Genomic DNA, 21,272 nt, shown 5'->3' with positions numbered 1-21,272 from the left:
CGCGTGCGTGTGCGTGTGTGTGTGTGTGTGTGTGTGTGTGTGTGTGTGTGTGTGTGTGTGTGTGTGTGTGTGCGTGCGTGCGTGCGTGTGTGTGTGTCTTGCCCTAGTTTATCTGTCGTTTGGGGACTAAATGAGGCCTGTATCATTAAATGTTAATGGACCCCTCATGGTGCTGGACCCTTACTAACTCTGGCCTCTAAAACAACCAGCCACACACATGTTCTGTCACATACTGCCATTACAATCTCAAAGATAGGATGGGGAACTGTGAGTGTGTGCGCGCGTGTGTACACAATGAATCAAGGGAGAGGTTAATTATCATAACGACCTCCGTCTTAGACTGGGGATCACACACACAGCCCACAATGTAACCACAAATGAATAATATTAATAATAATAACAACAACAATAATTGTTTAGATTTGTATAATAATCATAATAACAATAATATATACAGTTGAAGTCAGAAGTTTACATACACCTTATCCAAATACATTTAAACTCAGTTTTTCACAATTCCTGACATTTAATCCTAGTAAAAAGTCCCTGTCTTAGGTCAGTTAGGATCACCACTTCATTTTAAGAATGTGAAATGTCAGAATAATAGTGGAGAGAATGATTTATTTAAGCTTTTATTTCTTTCATCACATTCCCAGTGGGTCAGAAGTTTACATACACTCAATTAGTATTTGGTAGCATTGCCTTTAAATTGTTTAACTTGGGTCAAATGTTTCAGGTAGCCTTCCACAAGCTTCCCACAATAAGTTGGGTGAATTTTGGCCCATTCCTCCTGACGGAGCTGGTGTAACTGAGTCAGGTTTGAAGGCCTCCTTGCTCACACACGCTTTTTCAGTTCTGCCCACACATTTTCTATGGGATTGAGGTCAGGGCTTTGTGATGGCAACTCCAATACCTTGTCCTTAAGCCAATTTGCCACAACTTTGGAAGTATGCTTGGGGTCATTGTCCATTTGGAAGACTCATTTGCGACCAAGCTTTAACTTCCTGACTGATGTCTTGAGATGTTGCTTCAATATATCCACATCATTTTTCTACCTCATGATGCCATCTATTTTGTGAAGTGCACCAGTCCCTCCTGCAGCAAAGCACCCTCACAACCTGATGCTGCCTCCCGTGCTTCACGGTTGGGAAGGTGTTCTTCGGCTTGCAAGCCTCACCCTTTTCCCTCCAAACATAACGACGGTCATTATGGCCAAACAGTTCTATTTCTGTTTCATCAGACCAGAGGACATTTCTCCAAAAAGTACGATCTTTGTCCCCATGTGCAGTTATAAACCGTAGTCTGGCTTTTTTATGGCGGTTTTGGAGCAGTGGCTTCTTCCTTGCTGAGCGGCCTTTCAGGTTATGTCGATATAGGACTCGTTTTACTGTGAATATAGATACTTTTGTACCGGTTTCCTCCAGCATCTTCACAAGGTCCTTTGCTGTTGTTCTGGGATTGATTTGCACTTTTCCCACCAAAGTACGTTCATCTCTAGGAGACAGAACGCGTCTCCTTCCTGAGCGGTATGACGGCTCGTGGTCCCATGGTGTTTATACTTGCGTACTATTGTTTGTACAGATGAACGTGGTACCTTCAGGCGTTTGGAAATTGCTCCCAAGGATGAACCAGACTTGTGGAGGTCTACAATTTTTTTACGAGGTCTTGGCTGATTTCTTTTGATTTTCCCAAGATGTCAAGCAAAGAGGCACTGAGTTTGGAGGTAGGCCTTGAAATACATCCACAGGTACACCTCCAATTGACACAAATTGTGTCAATTAGCCTATCAGAAGCTTCTAAAGCCATGACATAATTTTCTGGAATTTTCCAAGCTGTTTATAGGCACAGTCAACTTAGTGTATGTAAACTTCTGACCCACTGGAATTGTGATACAGTGAATTATAAGTGAAATAATGTTGGAGAAATGACTTGTGTCATGCACAAAGTAGATGTCCTAACTGACTTGCCAAAACTGTAGTTTGTTAACAAGAAATGTGTGGAGTGGTTGAAAAACGTGTTTTAATGACTTCAACCTAAGTGTATGTAAACTTCAGACTTCAACTGTAGTTATCTATTGTTGATCATTATTAAAAACCTGCTTTTGATGGAGAGAAAAACATCTCAAGACATTTTCCACCTCTGTAGATCTGCAGAGGTGAGCCTGGGCTCTAATGTATTAGCCTACCTGTGTGTGTGTGTGTGTGTGTGTGTGTGTGTGTGTGTGTGTGTGTGTGTGTGTGTGTGTGTGTGTGTGAGTGTGTGTGTGTGTGTGTGTGTGTGTGTGTGTGTGTGTGTGTGTGTGTGTCGTAAGTGCCCAGGGTTTGTGGTGTTTGCTCTTCGCTCTCGAGAAGGGAACTGTCAACAGCGCGCGGTTCCCATTGACGCTCTGCGCGCGCTGTGTCGTAATCGTCTTGTTCCCACGCGTCATATTTATTTAGTCAAATATGGGACTTATCAAGCCTACTACCATCATTTTTCCTGCACGCCTCCTTTCCTCTGCGTTCTCTAACAACTGTGTATTTTTGCCCTACGCACATGGCGCAGGCACAAACGTAACTAAATGACATATTTATCAAGTTCGTTTTGAACAGTGAACACAATATAACTGTACATTTGGGCTATGTGACTTTACCTGTGGGCTAGAAGCCCTGGCATGACTCACACCTTACAGCGGGAGACACCTATATTAGAGACAGAGATACAGATGTCACCATGGGTGAGCCGCAGGGCTGAAGTGTAACCACGGGAACGCGCGAGAGACACGAGGTCAGGGGGGAGTTTGGAGGTCTGACTCAAACTTTCTCAGAGTGCGCGAGTTCCATCCGTCTGGAAAGGAGTGGGCGAGCACGGCTGCACTCGAGCAACCGCCAGAGTTTTCTTTTATTTCTATGACGGCCTCGCGAGTGACCCAGGCAGTTGCACTACCCACGCGGAAACCGGCCTACAGGTGTACAGAGATTAAGAGGATTTGTAACTGCCTGTGTCTTCAAGGGGAGAAAAGGAAGAGAGAGAGATTTTTCCTGGACCTGTCCAACAGTGGGGGAAGGGGGGCTGATGTGTTTAATTCCAATTGAAACGCCTCCTTATAAGACTACTCAACCTACCTTGCCTGAAGTCAAACGCATACATGCACGCACACATGCACGTATGGACACACCCATTCACACACATAGTGATGATGTAAACACAACCTAACTGATGTGTGTACCTTATCCTCACCGTGCCCCTATGCACATACATCTACTTCTGAGTAAACACACGCACACACACACACACACACATATTCAGACAGTGCAGTGTCATGTTAAAACCAAGCCAGAAGCACTCTAATGACACCAGATTATATCCCAAAAACCGAAAACACCCTTTTCATTCAAACACCACGACCTCCACCTGACAGCAAGTTTGTGCGAGTGTGAGTGTGTATGTGTCAGTGGAGAATGTGTGTGTATGTGTGTGTACAACATGCATGAGTATTTGAGTGCATGCATGTGTGAGTGTGTGCTTAAACTACATGTGTGTTAAACAGTGAGGGTTCAGTCAGACAAGCCAGGCAGATAAATGCTACCAGCTCTCAGAGTCTCACGACAGAATTAGACGTTGATCCACATACTCAAACGTCAAATTTCGAAGTTGTTCCAAACTTCAAATTTCGTGTGTTTAAGGTTAAGATTAGACAATAACTCCGAAATGTTCAATTTAGGGTAAAGTTCAGATATGAACTTCGAATGGTTAAGGTAAAGTTAAGGTTTGGGATAGGCATAAAACAAACATATCGAAAACAACTTCCAGGTCATCTCCCCACTTGCACAGACATGGATGGAAGTTGAATACTGAATTGTATAACGGGTGACCTGGCTGGATAAGCGTGTGTGTGTGCACGTGTACGTGTACGTGTGTGGTATGATGATCAGAGAGAAGCAGTCTCTAACCTCGAGGTGTGCATTTCAACTGGACACAATGCATCCGTTCCAAAAACTGAGCGTGCTTGTTCATTGTCAGAATGCCATAGATCTAACAAACAAGACATGAAGTGCATAAGTAAATACATAATACATTCTATCGATCAAGGAAACATTCAGAAGTTGTAAAAAAAATATATATTTTTTTTAAGTTGATTTTAATGGACACTCATATGGGCAGACTTGATCATTCTACCTAAATATTACAGTCAAAACACACGCAGATTGAAACAGATTGACAGCAGACAGCGATTTGAGACATTCGATCTAAATCTTATTTTGTGTGTTAGTTTTTGGACGGGTATTGACCCGCACATGCGTAAACCGCTTGTTCACATTCATGAAATGTACCAGTATGTAAACTTGATCTAAATACAGGTATGATGCAGAAACCCAGAACGGGTTTTTGTCCTAGAGGCTGTGGTCGCCTCTAACCGCAGGCTCGAGGGCCCCATGTGTCCCTATACCGGCGGGACAGACTACCTTTATCACCATAATCTATCAAGAGAAAATACATGTGCTTTTAAATTAGGCTACTTTATTTTGGCCTCGAAGGTTTAAGACGTTTAACCTCACTAAGTTCATTAAGCAGATCGATATCTACAGATTTGACTAATTAGATTTTTTGGTCCTGCTTTTAAAGTCAGTGTGTCTAGTTTCAGAAGACTATTTCCGTCCCCATATCTACAGATGGAAATGTCAACTCGCGCGCACTCACTGACACAACACGCTTAGAATTATAAATCAGAACTGACTTGGAATATATTAAATTACCATTTAGACCATTCAATATCGGTTAAATTAAAATAATAAATGATGTTGTTGGTCTAAACTATATGGTTTGTTATATAAACATTTCTAAATATATAGGCCTAATATTGTACTTAATAAAATAAACGCACTATAGACCTAGCGTGAGACACGGCTGACTGAATGAAGAAACACATGGCGGACTAATAGTTTGAAAACTACACGTGCATTTGAAACAGGTTTTAAAAGCACCAACTCAGGACAGGTGCGACGACGACCCGGGCCTGTTCCCGGTGTTTTTCAGTACCTGGTGTGAAAGCCTCGCGCTGAATGGTGTTCTGTGTGGGGGGCTGGGGACTGATGCGACTGTGGTGGAGGACCGGGAGCGGGGAGTACTCGAAGGGACTGTCGGGTAGCCGGGACTCTGAGCTCGGCTGGGCGCGCTCTTCCGAACCCGGGTCTGGAGGAAAGAAACACCGGTCACAACCAGAGACATGGGAACTCCCAAAGCACACCGACACGGATGACATAGTTTACTGCACAAATACAATACAATCACAAAGAGCGGAATAAAGTCGCACATAATATAGCCTACACAGATTACCCGGATGGAACAAAACGCACAGAAATTAAAACATGAACAGAATAAAATGAATTCTCTGTGATGAGGGGGGAAATCAGCAGGCGTAGAGGTGTGATACAGAATTAAAGGTCAGACCTAGAAAGAGAGATCCACAGACATGCGACAGAAGAATGGAGGAATATACATTATTATAAGTACAATTATAATTTAGAAAATCTGCAAACATCCCATAGCGCTCATTGAATGAATACTTCACCAAATACAGAAGTGAACAGATATTATCTATAACCTCTCTATATAATTTAGCCTACAACTCAGAAATAGAGCGATCATTTTGAATTCCAATTTCAACTCTTATAAAGGTACAATATTGAAGATTGATGAGAATAGACTAAAATAATATAGACTAAAATAAAAACTAGAATCACTTCACCCGCGAGCAGCATAAAAATAATATCTAAATCTAACAATTATCTATATCGTGAAATATCATATGAATCTCATATGAATCTATTAAATTATCATGTGAACTTTTTCAAACAAACAATAATATTAAATTAAACGAGTTATTTGCAATTCATAAAACAAGTGTCTTCAAAAGAGCATGGTTATAATTTTCTAAAGATTTCCGGTGGTTCTTTCCCGCGCTAGTCTGAGGCTCATGCACTACAGGTCTCAGGGTTCAAAGGGGTTCGTTATTGGAAAGAGAAAATAGGTTACAATATCCACCTGAGTAAGTTATGAATCTCAGAACCGAAACCTCTCCGCTCCCAGTGCGTCTTGCTGCCAGCCAGAGCACAGCTCACCGCAGACAAGAGATTTCACAGCGCCTAGCGCCCCCTCTCTGCAGCACTCACCTACAAACACTGACCCATACCCGGACTAATTCTCTCCACTAAACCGGGGTCCAGTCCTCCCTCTCCGGACTCATTCTCTGAACCGTCCCGGCCGGGAGACATGCAGTCTTTTTGGAGATCACTGAAAAGACTAACTCTGTTTGGATAGGTTCTTAACATTATCACTTTTCCAATAGGCCTGCGGGCTGATAAAATCTAAAACTATAGCCTAGGGATCTAACACGTTTTTTGTTGTTGCTTTGTCTGACATGTTTCTATGCCTATTATTCACTCAATGTCTGGAGAATGAGTTAGGCTCAATTATAACATGAACCTCACCAGGATACAGACAGTCGCTTCTCTCAGTCTCTCACATTCTCAATCTCTACCACACCAGAATGCTTGGCTAATCAGGAGAGGAAATGTAATATTCTGTCTCAATTGTTTATACTTCATAGACGTGGAGGTCATTGTATTCAATTACATTATTTGTTGTTTGTTTTGTAATTCAGTGTGCTGTGGTAATAGATCATATTGAATCGGTGTCAGACCGAAATAAAACAAATAGCCTGTTACGCTTTTGAGAGCAAAAAGGCTATATGCATTTTACGCTTTTTAAAATAGCCCCTTTTTAAAAATTTTTTTTTTACAAAAAGCCCATTGAGACCCATAGTCTATTTTTTCAAGGGAGACCTGGCCAAGAAGGCAGCAACAGTCAATACATTACAGAAATAAAACATACAACAATACAATTCAACAACACGATCCAGCTTTAAAAAAGCATTTACACTCCTGTGTAACAGTCTCCCATCAACATACAGAGAGATATGTAGTCAAAAGGGCTACAAAAAAAGCTCAAATTGCACTGGTCTGTGTGTGTCCATAATGTGAACACAGGGCAGAAGGGTCTCCTCTCTCTGTTTCTCTCTCGAGCCAGGCGGTGGGTGCTGGGCCGAGCGCCCCGGTAACCTAGAGAACGGCGAAAGAGCCGTGAAGCACGCGCCCCAAAGCGCCGGTATAGCCCCCCACGCCAATAAGCCAGTCAGCGCGAGGCTTCCAACAAACAGATAGAGAAAAGAGAAGAGATAAAGGAGGGCTGGAGAAATATACAAGTACAGTAAATTAGCCCTGAGGAGCGAAGCTGTCAAAAAGAGGAGACAGTGTGTGTGTGTGTGCGTGCGTGTTTCTGTCTACACACCCAAAACCAATTTTAACCGCCTGAGAGAAACTCATACCACACATCTCATAGTGAAAGATACAAATTCTGGCCTTCAAATAAATGATATGGACCAGAGACTGCTGTGTGAATAGGAGATGCAAAAGTTTACTTTAACTTGGTGGATATATTTGAGAATCTGACTGATTCCTAAATGTAAAAAAAGTAGGGTATTGGTCTGGGGGTCCAACCTGGTCTCAGAGCATGTAGTTTTATTCTGTAGTAAATCTGAGGCACTCCATTTAGTATGATATGTTATGTTGCAAATGGTATTAATTTCTCGATGTCCATAATCAATTTCTTATGATATGTTATGAATTGCAAGTGTCCTACAGTGTGTTACGAATTTACAAAACATACAATTGGTTATGATTTTGCAAAATGTATGATATGTTACGAATTCCAATTTGTTGTGGCTAAAGATAGCTAGGTGGCTAATGCTAACATTAGCTAGCTGGCTAGCGTTTGGTAGGCTAGGGGTTAGGGGTTAAGGTTAAGGTTAAAATTAGGAGTTAGGCTAAAGGGTTAAGGTTATGGGATGGGTTAGCTACAGGATTAATGTTATATTTAGGGTTAGGAAAATAGTTAGCTAACATGCCAAGGATTTGCAAAGTAACTAAAAAGTATTAAGTAGTAGGAAAGTTGCTAATTAGCTCAAATGCTAAAGTTGTCCATGATGAGATCGGAACACGCAACCTTTGGGTTGCAAGACATTTACATTATACCCCCACCCAGCCCCCCTGACCACCTTTCGTTTTTTCCTTAAGTAACCAACGGTCTTATGTAACTATACCAAACATAACATATCATACTAATTTGAGTGTCCTGGATTTACATCTACTATGTTATGTCTAGTCTATGATACCAGACTGGGTGGTCAGACCAACCTTAAGCCTTACTTCGAGTCATGGACCTCCTTGCTCCAGGATGACATTTAGGTCAAGATCCACGTTCAATGGCAGTAACTCAACTTCAGAAAGAGGCAAGGCTATAGATCAAACATTGACATTATTAATGTCAATATTTGTTTCCCCTGATCATGTGAGCAATAATGTGAGCAATGACAGGCCTGTCTTATTCAGAAAAGCCACATGCTACACACAGACAGACATTTAGAGAGACAGTCAGAAATACAAACAGACAGACAAACGACAGACAGACAGAGTGTGACAGAGGACATTTAAGGTTGGTCACCGGCTGTACTAGTGTTTATAAAACAATATGTTTTATTTTGTAGGCATATAATCACACTGTTTGTTCTAAACTATGAGAAACCTACCTGTTTGGATAAATGATGTCAACATAAATAATTTGAAATTAAACTAAAGCTGCCTGCATGTTCTTCTGCAAATTGCAGTCAGATTTATTTCAATAATATAAAATCGTCTCTTGAAAAACTCTCATATGTAAGATTTCTGTACTATAGGCCCAGGGCTAATATTCACCCAGCACACAGACCAACAATCTCTCAGGGTTTTACCAATTCAACTATTCCCGTATAGCCGGGAATAAATGGCGAGGTATTAGTCTGACACACTCACTCACACACGTACAGCAAACTATGTGTTTTGTTTTATAACTATTGCAAAGGCATCAAACATGATGTCCACATAAAGCTGAATTAATACACAATCATGTCCTTTATAACAGTGGAGATAATAAGAGCCTTGATGTCAGTCCTCCTCTACTCTCAGCCTGTCTGACTGTCTGTCTGTGTTCTTCACTCAGCTCCATTAGTGCCTAATACTGCCTATGTCTCCCACTTCATTGTCTGACTGAGAGGCATCCATTTCCATGACAACCACAAAGAATATGATACCTTCCTTCAGCAAATTAAATTCAAATTCGGTTCCATCTGCCCTCGGTGACACCAAACACACACACCGAGGCTCCCGAGCTCACGAGTTTGCCAAATCAACAGGTCATCATGCACGAGAGAGTTAAAGACAGCGCTCGTGTTTTAACAATATAACAATCCGGTGTGCAGGGGAACCTACAACTAATTATCTTTCTCTATGAGACCAATAGTCTAGTAGCCTAATGTAATAATTCATTAAGTGGTCTTTAGAATATGAGAGAAAGTCATTCATTCCCAGAAGTAAAGACAATAACTTACTTGTTTGCTGTAGCGGTTCCGTCTTTACATGTGTTATTAACCCAACATAAAGTCTCCTGTATAGATCCAGAATAATTACAAAAATTACCAAAGCTGCTGAAAAGTAACACGTATATTTGCAGAACTCGTTGAGGATGAAGCGACAGAAGAAAAAAAAGTTATTCTTTCTTTTTGTTTTTCCTTTAATTATTCTAAAGGAAACTAGTCTAGAATATAGTCCGGTGTGTGTTTTAAAAGTGTGTGATCCTGTGTACGTGCCAGTGATGATGCGCGCAGATGTAAAACCGTAGTGCGGGATTGTTTATGTGCGCGGTCTGAGGGAGAAAGTCTAATACAGCATTTATGTGAGTCTGCCTCCTCATAGAGCGACTGGTATGCGCTACGTCAATGTGACGCCATGGGAGAGGTGACGTCACTCACTGTAGAGCTCCCTCCGCCCGGCCTCACCGTACAATACTAGACACATAAGCCCCGCACGCTGTGTGCCAGAAAAAGAGCGAGAGGGAGAGAGAGAGATGGATGGTTGAGTGAGAGCGAGTTGATCTTATGATTTCACGACTGAATAGTTTCAGAAATGCCCAGGCGAGGGCGAGCAAGTGCCTACTGTACATGTAGTTTTTTCCATTACATTCTGGTAGTTGCACATTCATTTCCGGGATCTGAAACCGTTTTTTATTAAGCATTTTCCACCATAATAATTTATATATCATCTATTAATTTGTAATTTTTGTATTTTATTTTTTAAACCTTATTTTACCAGGTAAGATGACTGAGAACACATTCTCATTTACAACAAGGACCTGGGTAATAGTTACAGGGGAAGGAGGGAGGATGAATGAGCCAACTGTTCATAACAGTCTGTAAATAGGCTACTCCATTATGTAGGCCTATCAAACTATTTCAGCTCTTTAAACCAGACCACCCTGTCACACAACATCATCAGCGACACATGTCAAGTGGGTATCATTTTTAAGAATAATAATCTTTGCTCTTATGAAGTGCAAATAACTGAGCATTAAATAAATGAAATCAGTAACCTAATGAACTTCAGCATGCAAATGGTATTATGTTGTTTGATGTGACACATACTCAAGAGCTCATACAGAGCCCATTTATGATAAGAAGTTTGATGAGTACAGCAAACATATGATACGCCTGTTTGCATTTCACTTCACACACAATGGAAACCTTGTTTTACCTATCCAATCCAGTCAGTGTTGACCTAATAGGAAAGACGGAGTGCTTCTGCAGGAACTGCATCACTGGAGGAGGGGGGGGGGGGGGACCAAGGATTACAAAAGCACAACAAAGCTTCCCGGTCAACAGAGTTTCTCAGACAATCCCTGAGGCCTGTTGATATATAGAAATATAGAGATAAATATAGATAACTTGAACATGAACCCAAACACATCACTGGCCTGAAGGCTAAAGGAAGGTCTCCGTATTGACTGATTGCCCTCTCCCATCCACATTCCACTTCTTCACCCCTCCAACTCTTCTCTCCACGTTCCACCTGTCCTCCTCTCCTCCACATTCCACCTCTTCACCTTGCTTCCTCACCTTTTCTCAACATGTCTTTTCCACCTGACCCCTCTACCTTTCCTCCTCACCACCTCTCCTCCTCACCCCTCCAGCTCTCCTCCACACCTCTCCAACACTCCCTCCACCTCTCCTCCTTACCCTCCACCTTACCCCCTCATCCCTCCACCTCTCCCCCACACTTCTCCATCTCCGTTCTCCAATTGCCTTTTCCATGCCTCTCCACTCGCATACTCTGTTCTGATATCTGATTCAGTAACCTCAAGTCTGTCAGGCTTTTAACAACCTGTGAAACAACAGCCTGTTAAAAACATGTCCAAGTTCACTTCAATACATGTTACACTGTGCTTACAGGAATAATTAATTACACTGTAGTAAGGGCACAGTAATGTAATGTGTTACCTAATTTTTTTATTGGCAGTGATCATTTAATAAGACAATAGCCTAGCCTACTGTACAAATACTGTATAATGATTTTGTGTGAGCCTTCCCATGAAAGAGCCAGGTCTGTGTGTGTGAGTAGTGGTTATTCTAGACTAGTCTCGGCGCAGCCATCAAACTCAACAATAAATGAGGCAGCTGGAGCAACTGAGAACAGTAAATCAACGACAGCCAATCACTAGACGAGTATTTCTTGGCCACGTTCTGATCCTGGCCAATGATCAGCCAACGGAGGCGGGGTCAGGGCTTGACGCACTGAAGCGCGTGATTGACGCAAGCGCTGTAGCTAAATTTAGATGCTGGCGCTGCGGCTGTGTGAGATAGCAGAGGGCCCAATTCATTGTGCCGGTCGAGACCGACTTTTTTAGATATGTGATTGTGATCCAGCCAAGCCAAATATAGTCGTGGACAGGTATTTTTAGCGGAAAGCGTGTCCCTGCTTCTACTTGGCAGAGGGCAACCTGTCGATATTCCTGATCTGGCTACTACGTTACCTGGGTACCTGGAAGCGATTGAGATATGTTGGCTAACTAAATTAGCAGTGTAGGAAACTAATGTTGGCGAGTTAATTAAGCCGGGGATAGTTTTACAGTCAGGTGACCGTCGGGCTGAAAGAGAAAGTAGATGGTTTATCAGAGTCGTGCTGTGCGCAACTGGAGCGCATTAGCCAGTTCTCTCCAGTCCAGTTTACGGGTTTATATCCAAGCGGGAGGAGAGTTTTGAGAGTCGGGGAATATCTCACTAGACCCGAGGCTAACCCCTTTCCGGCAGGTTTGGGAAAGTGAAGGCTTGTGAGTTTCTGTAGCCTACAGCGCTAGTTAGCTTTCAGCTAACATAAACTAGGCTACGTATGAAGGCAACATCCGTTGTATTGGGGATACAATTTATGTAAACCTCAAACGGAGTAAACTGGAATAACACGCAATTTAAGCAAGTGTGGACTAAAAAACAACCGCAATTATTAACATGATCATGATGATGGAATATAACTGCCCTCATTTGGCAAGGCAACGGAGGTGGAGATCGCGGGGGAATCCCCCGCTCTCGGCTTGAAATCACTCTACCCGAGGCGCGCTGGACCCAGTGAACCTGTGTGATCCGACGCGCGTGCGCGGGGATAGCCTGTTCGATGCAGGGCCAATTGTGCGCTGCCCTATGGGGAACTAAGAGCTGTACTGGGTTGACACTATTGAATAAGAGGAATGGATGAACAGAGACAGAGAGGAACAGAGGAAGGCTTTTAACTGTGTGTCACTAAATCTCTTCCTACGTCAGAGGGGGGTCACTGGTGTAATGGCAGGCTACTGAATGGGAGCATTCTTCCCCTTTGCCCACACACACACACAGTTTGAACACACACATGCATGCACACATTCTTGCAAGTATATGCACATGCACGCACGCACACAGTCACATGCACACACACCCTCTCCCAGTTACACCGGGAGATTCCCTGTGATAGTCCCCTCATGGAGCAACACATACTCTATAGCTCCACCCATACTCTCCGAAGTGGCGCAGCGGGCAAAGGTACTGTGTCTCACTGCTAGAGCTGTCACTACAGACCCTGGTTTGATTCCAGGCTGTATCACAACCGGCCGTGATTGGGAGTCCCATAAGGTGGTGTGCAGTTGTCCAGGTTTTGCTGGGATAGGCCGTCATTGTAAATAAGAATTTGTTCTTAACTGACTTGCCTAGTTAAATACCTTAAAAAAATAAAAGGCTGTCTATATCCACTATAAGCAGTGATTCCTCTAGACAGAGTGCACTGTTTGGTAGTTATTCAGTAGTGTGGAAGAGCAGGTCAGGACACCAGAAACACTGGGTCTTCTGAAGTATGTGTGAGCCTACTGACCTTTCATATTACTACTGTGACTACATGGTTCAACTCTGACATCATCATCCATCTGACTCTAGTCTGTAGTTTTCCTTTGCTATGCATGCGTGGGTGGAATGAGTGTGACAGTTTGTGTGTGTGTGTGTATGAGAGATTTACTGCCTCTGTAACTCTGTAATTAGCGTTTATACTGTGCGCAGCACCTTTACTGTAATCTGACTCACCTGCGGTGGTGGTGATGTTGAACGGAGGCAGATCTGGCACTGTGCAGGCGTGGGTGGCATCAACATTCTACAGCCATGCTGCAACTGCTGTGGCTACTGCTGCTGATGTTACGTGTGTACCGTGTGTTGGGTGGGGTTACCTGTGTGTCAGGTGGGTGATTGGCAAGTGATCCGTGTGTTGAGGAGGGTTAGGTAGGGGGTTCATAGGTCCTGATCTGGGCCTCGTTTCCCAGAGCCTTTGTTGCATTAAGATCATTGTTAGAACCTTTTTACTATGTATCTTTAGTAGCCCAGGTGTTTCCCAGAGCCTTTGTTAGTAACCTACGTGTGGAGCAGCCAAAGTGCATCGTTAGAGCTCTGCTAAACATAGAATCAATATGTTTAGGTTATCTGTTTGACTGTGACTGCAGATAACTTCAAAACGAAGTTGCTGAAGTATTTTTAATTGTGAAGTATGAAATGAGTGAATGATAAAATTATGCTTCAAATGAAAAGCAAGATGACTGCATTAAAATATACATGGGCCTACAGTATATAGGCTATTTAGATCGTATTGAAATCTATTTAATGTTCAATCAATTTAATTCTAATTTGCGTCTAGGCTGTCTGTCATTTTTGACTCAATGTGTTTATGATGTGTGACAACTTGTGTGCAATGCTGTGCCCAATCTGTTATTTAGTGCTTCATTATTGGGTAAGCATAATAAGCCTCCTCAGTAGCCTATTTCCAGCCATAGGTGGTAATATCTCTCTAGGAGCTGATCTGTCGTCAGTGTTGTGGAATAATTCTGTTAAGGTAAGAGAGCAGAGCTGCTTTTCTGTCGTTCCCATCAGTATCGACACATGGTCTAACGACATGCTTAGCGAACTCTCTCTATTCGTGCTTGTTTGGGAAATCATTGTAAAGCTGAAGTTACATTTCACCTGGGTAATGAGGCCCACTGGGCACAGACGTCAGGTCAACGTGTAGTTTTGATTTCCATTTGGTTGAGTTGTCAACTAATGTGAAATCAACCAAAAATGTCACAAAGTTATTGGATTTAGGTTAAAAAAGTTTGATGAAAATAAGATGAAAGTCCATGAAGTTGATGGCTGTTTTCCCAAATCCAATCAGTTTTCCTTGTTGATTCAACGTCGTCACATTGAATGTTTTGGTTGAAATGACATGGAAAAAAACATTGATTCAACTAGTTTTTGCCCAGTGGCCTGTTCTATATTTTTTTGTGGTCCACTTAAAGGATTGCTGTAAATTGTGAGCTAGTCTTTTTCTTTTTCCTATTGCCGTAATCCCCCCCCCCCTCCCCACGTTAATTTCATAACCTAAGATTTTCTGTATTCTGAAAATATATTTAGCAAAGGGGCCATTTGAGTTTTCAATATTGGTCAGGTATATCAGGAGAGCATCTGCAAATAAGTTTAGTTTATATTCATGTTTACATGTTACATTTGAGTCCTGTCTAATTATTTTTGCAAGCCATTCAATTGACAGTGCAAACAGCAGGGGAGAGAGAGGACATCCCTGTCTTTTGCCCCTTTCTAAAGCAATTTCATCAGATCATGTATTATTTGTGTATATTTTGCTTTAGGATATTTATACAACATTTTTGATTCAATGTATTATTTGAGCTGGAATGTTTAAAGCTTCCAAAGCTTTGAATATAAAAGGCCATTCAAGACTGTCAAGAGCCTTTTCGGCATCAACAGCCATTATTGATACATCTAAATGTTGTTTTTTACATATTGTATTAAACTGAAACATGTTCTTGTATTTGTAAGTGTCTATCTTTAATAAACCCTGTTTGATTGATATGTATCATATCTGGTAAGACTTTTGCCATTCTATTGCTTATAAGCTTTGTTATTATTTTATTGTCACAATTTATTCTTATGGGTCTATATTCAGCAAGGGACTCTCCAGATTTTCCTGGTTTTAATATAACTGAAATAACTGTTGTCCCGATCGTTTAGAGATGGATTGGACCAAGGTGCAGCATGGTAGGCGTACATTTTACTTCTATTTAAATGACACCGAAAAAACAACAAAATACAAAAACGAATGTAAAGCTACATGCAGTGCAGAAAGCAACTACACACAAACAAGATCCCACAAACTAAAGGTGGAAAAAAGGCTGTCTAAGTATGATCCCCAATCACAGACAACGATAGACAGCTGCCTCTGATTGGGAACCATACCCGGCCAACAAAGAAATAGTAAAACTAGAATGCCCACCCAAATCACACCTCAACCTAACCAAATAGAGAAATAAAAAGGCTCTCTAAGGTCAGGGCGTGACAACTGTTTGATACATGGAACAAGGAAGTAATGATTTAAGTGATGTGTGTAACTAGGGGGGGCTACTTTGTCCCAAAATGTTGAATAGAATGATATGGGAAAGCCATCTATTACTGGTGCTTTTCTCCTTGCGAATGTTTTAACGGTATCGAATATTCCTTCTTGGGTGATCTCTGTTTTTAGTGATTCTTTTTTTGTCTGCTGATAATTGTTTCAGAGTTGTTGAGTCTAAGAAGGCTACAGGATACACCCCACTGTTTAATTCTGATTTATATTCCTTTTCATAGAAACATTTCAAATTCACATTAATCACATTGTTTTTTCTAATGACCGCTTTTGTATCTTTTAAAATTATAACTGGTTTAGCATGTATTAGTTTTGTGAGAGCTGCAAGATATTTACCAGGTTTATTTGCCATTAAGTAGTATGCTTTATTTGAGTTTAACCTGTAGTGGTTGGCTCTCTTCAGAAGTAAAACTCAGTGGGCTGTTCTGTTCTCGCTGTATTGAGATACGGGGCTGACAGGCACCAGCATGTCAACCCTGCACACAGCCTCTTCCTGCCCTGCAGCATGTTCAGTGCTTTCTAGGGAACTGTTGTGTAATCAAGCACCCTGGTGAGATTCAGGTTACCAGTGTAGTAGAACATGCAGTGTATGGTAAACAGGTCAGCGAGGCTATAACTCACACACCTGTGATTTGCATATACTGACACAGTGCAGGAACAGTGCAATCGGTTACTGAGGTTTCAGTATGACATGTCCTAGATGGAATGCCACTGTTATGGTTAATAAAGGCCCTAAGTTTGACTAAACCTTGTGACCTGGCAATGGAACATCACGTGAGATGAACATTTACAGCAGTGCAGTAGAATATGCATGTTAGACAGTTAAGGCCTACTAGTGCAATAGAAGACGTGTATGTTAGACAGGTCACTAGGGCTTTTGTGTGAGTTATACATGTTACTAGTGTAATACAACACAGGTGTTCACACTGTGTCTATGCAGCCTGATCACTAGAAATACATTTTGAAAAGTTCCTGAGAATGTCGATCAATGCCTTCCTCAGTGCTCACAAAAAACAAGAAAAACAGTTGCAGAGCACTCTGGGCCAACGTGGGCTACTCAGATCACTGAGTCACTGCAGTTCACAATGCTGTAGCAAGCTGTGAGAAAACTTGATGATACTTTAACATTTGTTTGAACCTTTATTTAACTAGGCAAGTCAGTTACAAACAAATTATTATTTATAATGACGGCCTACCAGGGAACAGTTAGATCCAACTGCCTTGTTTAGGGGCAGAACGACAGATTTTTACCTTGTCAGCTCGGGGATTTGACTCAGCAACCTTTTGGTTACTGGCCCAACGCTCTAACCACTAAGCTACCTGCCACCCCAAACTTGATGGTAATGGGGAGTTGTTTTTAAAGATGTTGTTTTAAGCCTTCCCCAACCATAGCCCTAACCTTAACCACTCGGAATGAATGTTTGAACGCTTAACCTTTGAGCTGTTTCTCTTTTAACTCTGTAACCACGAGGGAATAAGATATCAAAAATAGACGTTCATCCATAATAATTCAAATCTACAAGGGAAAGTTGTTGGTCTATGTGTGGGACAGCAAGATTTTGTGTGGGTGTGTGTATATATTTTTGATGTAGCCGATAGTGTGTGAGTCACTCTGTGATAGACTCACCTGAAGGTCAGTTTCTAGGAGTGTCAATGTCAGAAATGGGAACTTGTGGGTGTGTGAAGACATGACTACTACGATATCCGTTTTGACATGATACCTCTTTTTGTTATCAATAGATGATTCAACATATCAAATGACATGTGTATCACAGTAGGGTTAAAGGTCACGACCTTCAGGCCTGGACATGGGCCCTGTCCGAATACTCTGAAACACATCCTATCATCCCTTCCTTCCATTATCCTTAACCTGAAAAGTAAGAGTTCAACTCACTGGCGTAGCGCAGTTTCCTCTGGACCCCCACAAAGTCGGCGTTAGCCCCTCAGTATAGACTACTGATCACTCCATGGTTTTGAAATTGCGACATCTATGCTGCTGCCTATCCATAAAATCTGATTGTGTGGTGCTAGTGCTTGCAGTCGCCTATAGCTTTGCTTTACTGGATACATGGTTATTTTTATTTGGTCATCATTTTCTCATGTTAAGCTTAAAGTTTAAGTTTATATAGGCCGACGGTGTCCTAATGCTGTGATTTAGAATGCTGGATGCAATAATGTAGGTCCTATTTACTAGTTTAGAATGCTGGCTGCAATAATGTAGGTCCTATTTACTAGTTTAGAATGATGGCTGTAATAATGTAGGCCTTCTTACTAGTTTAGAATGATGGCTGCAATAATGTAGGCCTTTTTACTAGTTTAGAATGCTGGCTGCAATAATGTAGGTCCTATTTACTAGTTTAGAATGATGGCTGCAATAATGTAGGCCTTCTTACTAGTTTAGAATGATGGCTGCAATAATGTAGGCCTTTTTACTAGTTTAGAATGCAGGCTGCAATAATGTAGGTCCTATTTACTAGTTTAGAATGATGGCTGCAATAATGTAGGCCTTCTTACTAGTTTAGAATGATGGCTGCAATAATGTAGGCCTTTTTACTAGTTTAGAATGCTGGCTGCAATAATGTAGGTCCTATTTACTAGTTTAGAATGATGGCTGTAATAATGTAGGTCCTATTTACTAGTTTAGAGTGCTGGATGCAATAATGTATACATATTTAATAGTTGAGTGCTGCGTGCAATAATTTAGGCCTTTTTACTAGTTGTAACGGTTTTCTTCTGGGGAAAGAGAGGTGGACCAAAATGCAGCGTGGTTAGTTTTGTCCATCTTTAATAAAGATGAAAATACAACAATCTACAAAACAAGAAATGTGAAGAAAAAATGAAACAGTCCTATCTGGTGCCACAATCACCCACAAAACCCAACACAAAACAGGCTACCTAAATATGGTTCCCAATCAGAGACAATGACTAACACCTGCCTCTGATTGAGAACCATATCAGGCCAAACATAGAAATAGACAAACCAGACACACAACATAGAATGCCCACCCAGCTCACGTCCTGACCAACACTAAAACAAGGAAAACACACACGAACGATGGTCAGAACGTGACACTAGTTTAGAATGCTGGATGCAATAATGTAGACCTATTTAATAGTTTAGAATGCTGGATGCAATAATGTAGACCTATTTAATAGTTTAGAGTGCTGGATGCAATAATGTAGACCTATTTAATAGTTTAGAATGCTGGATGCAATAATGTAGACCTATTTAATAGTTTAGAGTGCTGGATGCAATAATGTAGACCTATTTAATAGTTTAGAGTGCTGCGTGCAATAATTTAGGCCTTCTTACTAGTTTAGAATGATGGCTGTAATAATGTAGGTCCTATTTACTAGTTTAGAATGATGGCTGTAATAATGTAGGTCCTATTTACTAGTTTAGAGTGCTGGATGCAATAATGTAGGTCCTATTTACTAGTTTAGAATGATGGCTGTAATAATGTAGGTCCTATTTACTAGTTTAGAATGATGGCTGTAATAATGTAGGTCCTATTTACTAGTTTAGAGTGCTGGATGCAATAATGTAGGCCTTCTTACTAGTTTAGAATGATGGCTGCAATAATGTAGGTCTTTTTACTAGTTTAGAATGCTGGCTGCAATAATGTAGGTCCTATTTACTAGTTTAGAATGATGGCTGTAATAATGTAGGTCCTATTTACTAGTTTAGAGTGCTGGATGCAATAATGTAGGTCCTATTTACTAGTTTAGAATGATGGCTGTAATAATGTAGGTCCTATTTACTAGTTTAGAATGATGGCTGTAATAATGTAGGTCCTATTTACTAGTTTAGAGTGCTGGATGCAATAATGTAGGCCTTCTTACTAGTTTAGAATGATGGCTGCAATAATGTAGGTATTTTTACTAGTTTAGAATGCTGGCTGCAATAATGTAGGTCCTATTTACTAGTTTAGAATGATGGCTGTAATAATGTAGGTCCTATTTACTAGTTTAGAGTGCTGGATGCAATAATGTAGGTCCTATTTACTAGTTTAGAATGATGGCTGTAATAATGTAGGTCCTATTTACTAGTTTAGAATGATGGCTGTAATAATGTAGGTCCTATTTACTAGTTTAGAGTGCTGGATGCAATAATGTAGGTCCTATTTACTAGTTTAGAATGATGGCTGTAATAATGTAGGTCCTATTTACTAGTTTAGAGTGCTGGATGCAATAATGTAGGTCCTATTTACTAGTTTAGAATGATGGCTGTAATAATGTAGGTCCTATTTACTAGTTTAGAGTGCTGGATGCAATAATGTATACATATTTAATAGTTGAGTGCTGCGTGCAATAATTTAGGCCTTTTTACTAGTTGTAACGGTTTTCTTCTGGGGAAAGAGAGGTGGACCAAAATGCAGCGTGGTTAGTTTTGTCCATCTTTAATAAAGATGAAAATACAACAATCTACAAAACAAGCAATGTGAAGAAAAAATGAAACAGTCCTATCTGGTGCCACAATCACCCACAAAACCCAACACAAAACAGGCTACCTAAATATGGTTCCCAATCAGAGACAATGACTAACACCTGCCTCTGATTGAGAACCATATCAGGCCAAACATAGAAATAGACAAACCAGACACACAACATAGAATGCCCACCCAGCTCACGTCCTGACCAACACTAAAACAAGGAAAACACACACGAACGATGGTCAGAACGTGACACTAGTTTAGAATGCTGGATGCAATAATGTAGACCTATTTAATAGTTTAGAATGCTGGATGCAATAATGTAGACCTATTTAATAGTTTAGAGTGCTGCGTGCAATAATGTAGACCTATTTAATAGTTTAGAGTGCTGCGTGCAATAATGTAGACCTATTTACTAGTTTAGAATGCTGTGTGCAATAATGTAGGTCCTATTTACTAGTTTAGAATGCTGGATGCAATAATGTAGACCTATTTAATAGTTTAGAGTGCTGTGTGCAATAATGTAGGTCCTATTTACTAGTTTAGAATGATGGCTGCAATAATGTAGGTCATATTTACTAGTTTAGAATGATGGCTGCAATAATGTAGACCTATTTAATAGTTTAGAATGCTGGATGCAATAATGTAGACCTATTTACTAGTTTAGAGTGCTGCGTGCAATAATTTAGGCCTTTTTTCTAGTTTAGAATGCTGGCTGCAATAATGTAGGGCCTATTTACTAGTTTAGAATGCTGGATGCAATAATGTAGGTCATATTTACTAGTTTAGAATGATGGCTGCAATAATGTAGGCCTTTTTTCTAGTTTAGAATGCTGGCTGCAATAATGTAGGTCATATTTACTAGTTTAGAATGCTGGCTGCAATAATGTAGGTCCTATTTACTAGTTTAGAATGCTGGCTGCAATAATGTAGGTCCTATTTACTAGTTTAGAATGCTGGCTGCAATAATGTAGGT

General features: G+C 40.9%; 1 protein-coding gene across 3 annotated transcripts in view; it reads right to left on the bottom strand.

Moving 5' to 3' along the window:
- nr4a3 (nuclear receptor subfamily 4, group A, member 3) overlaps positions 1 to 9,887 on the bottom strand; it is a 35,016-nt gene extending 25,129 nt beyond the window's left edge. Inside the window, exons 1-3 of one of the 3 annotated variants that reach the window (XM_036961990.1) lie at positions 9,464 to 9,887; positions 5,020 to 5,172; positions 3,933 to 4,014 (exon numbers count right to left, since the gene is read on the bottom strand). In XM_036961990.1, coding sequence (XP_036817885.1) covers positions 3,933 to 3,996 — 64 coding nt within the window. In that variant the 5' untranslated portion in view covers positions 3,997 to 4,014; positions 5,020 to 5,172; positions 9,464 to 9,887. The remainder of the gene's footprint in view (positions 1 to 3,932; positions 4,015 to 5,019; positions 5,173 to 9,463) is intronic. The other 2 variants (XM_036961979.1, XM_036961983.1) reach the window with 2 other exon arrangements.
- Positions 9,888 to 21,272: the final 11,385 nt, after the last annotated feature.

The sequence above is a fragment of the Oncorhynchus mykiss genome, chromosome 2, assembly GCF_013265735.2.
Source record: "Oncorhynchus mykiss isolate Arlee chromosome 2, USDA_OmykA_1.1, whole genome shotgun sequence".
In the NCBI taxonomy this organism is placed as follows: Eukaryota; Metazoa; Chordata; class Actinopteri; order Salmoniformes; family Salmonidae; genus Oncorhynchus; species Oncorhynchus mykiss.
This window is presented reverse-complemented; position numbering and strand designations above follow the sequence as displayed.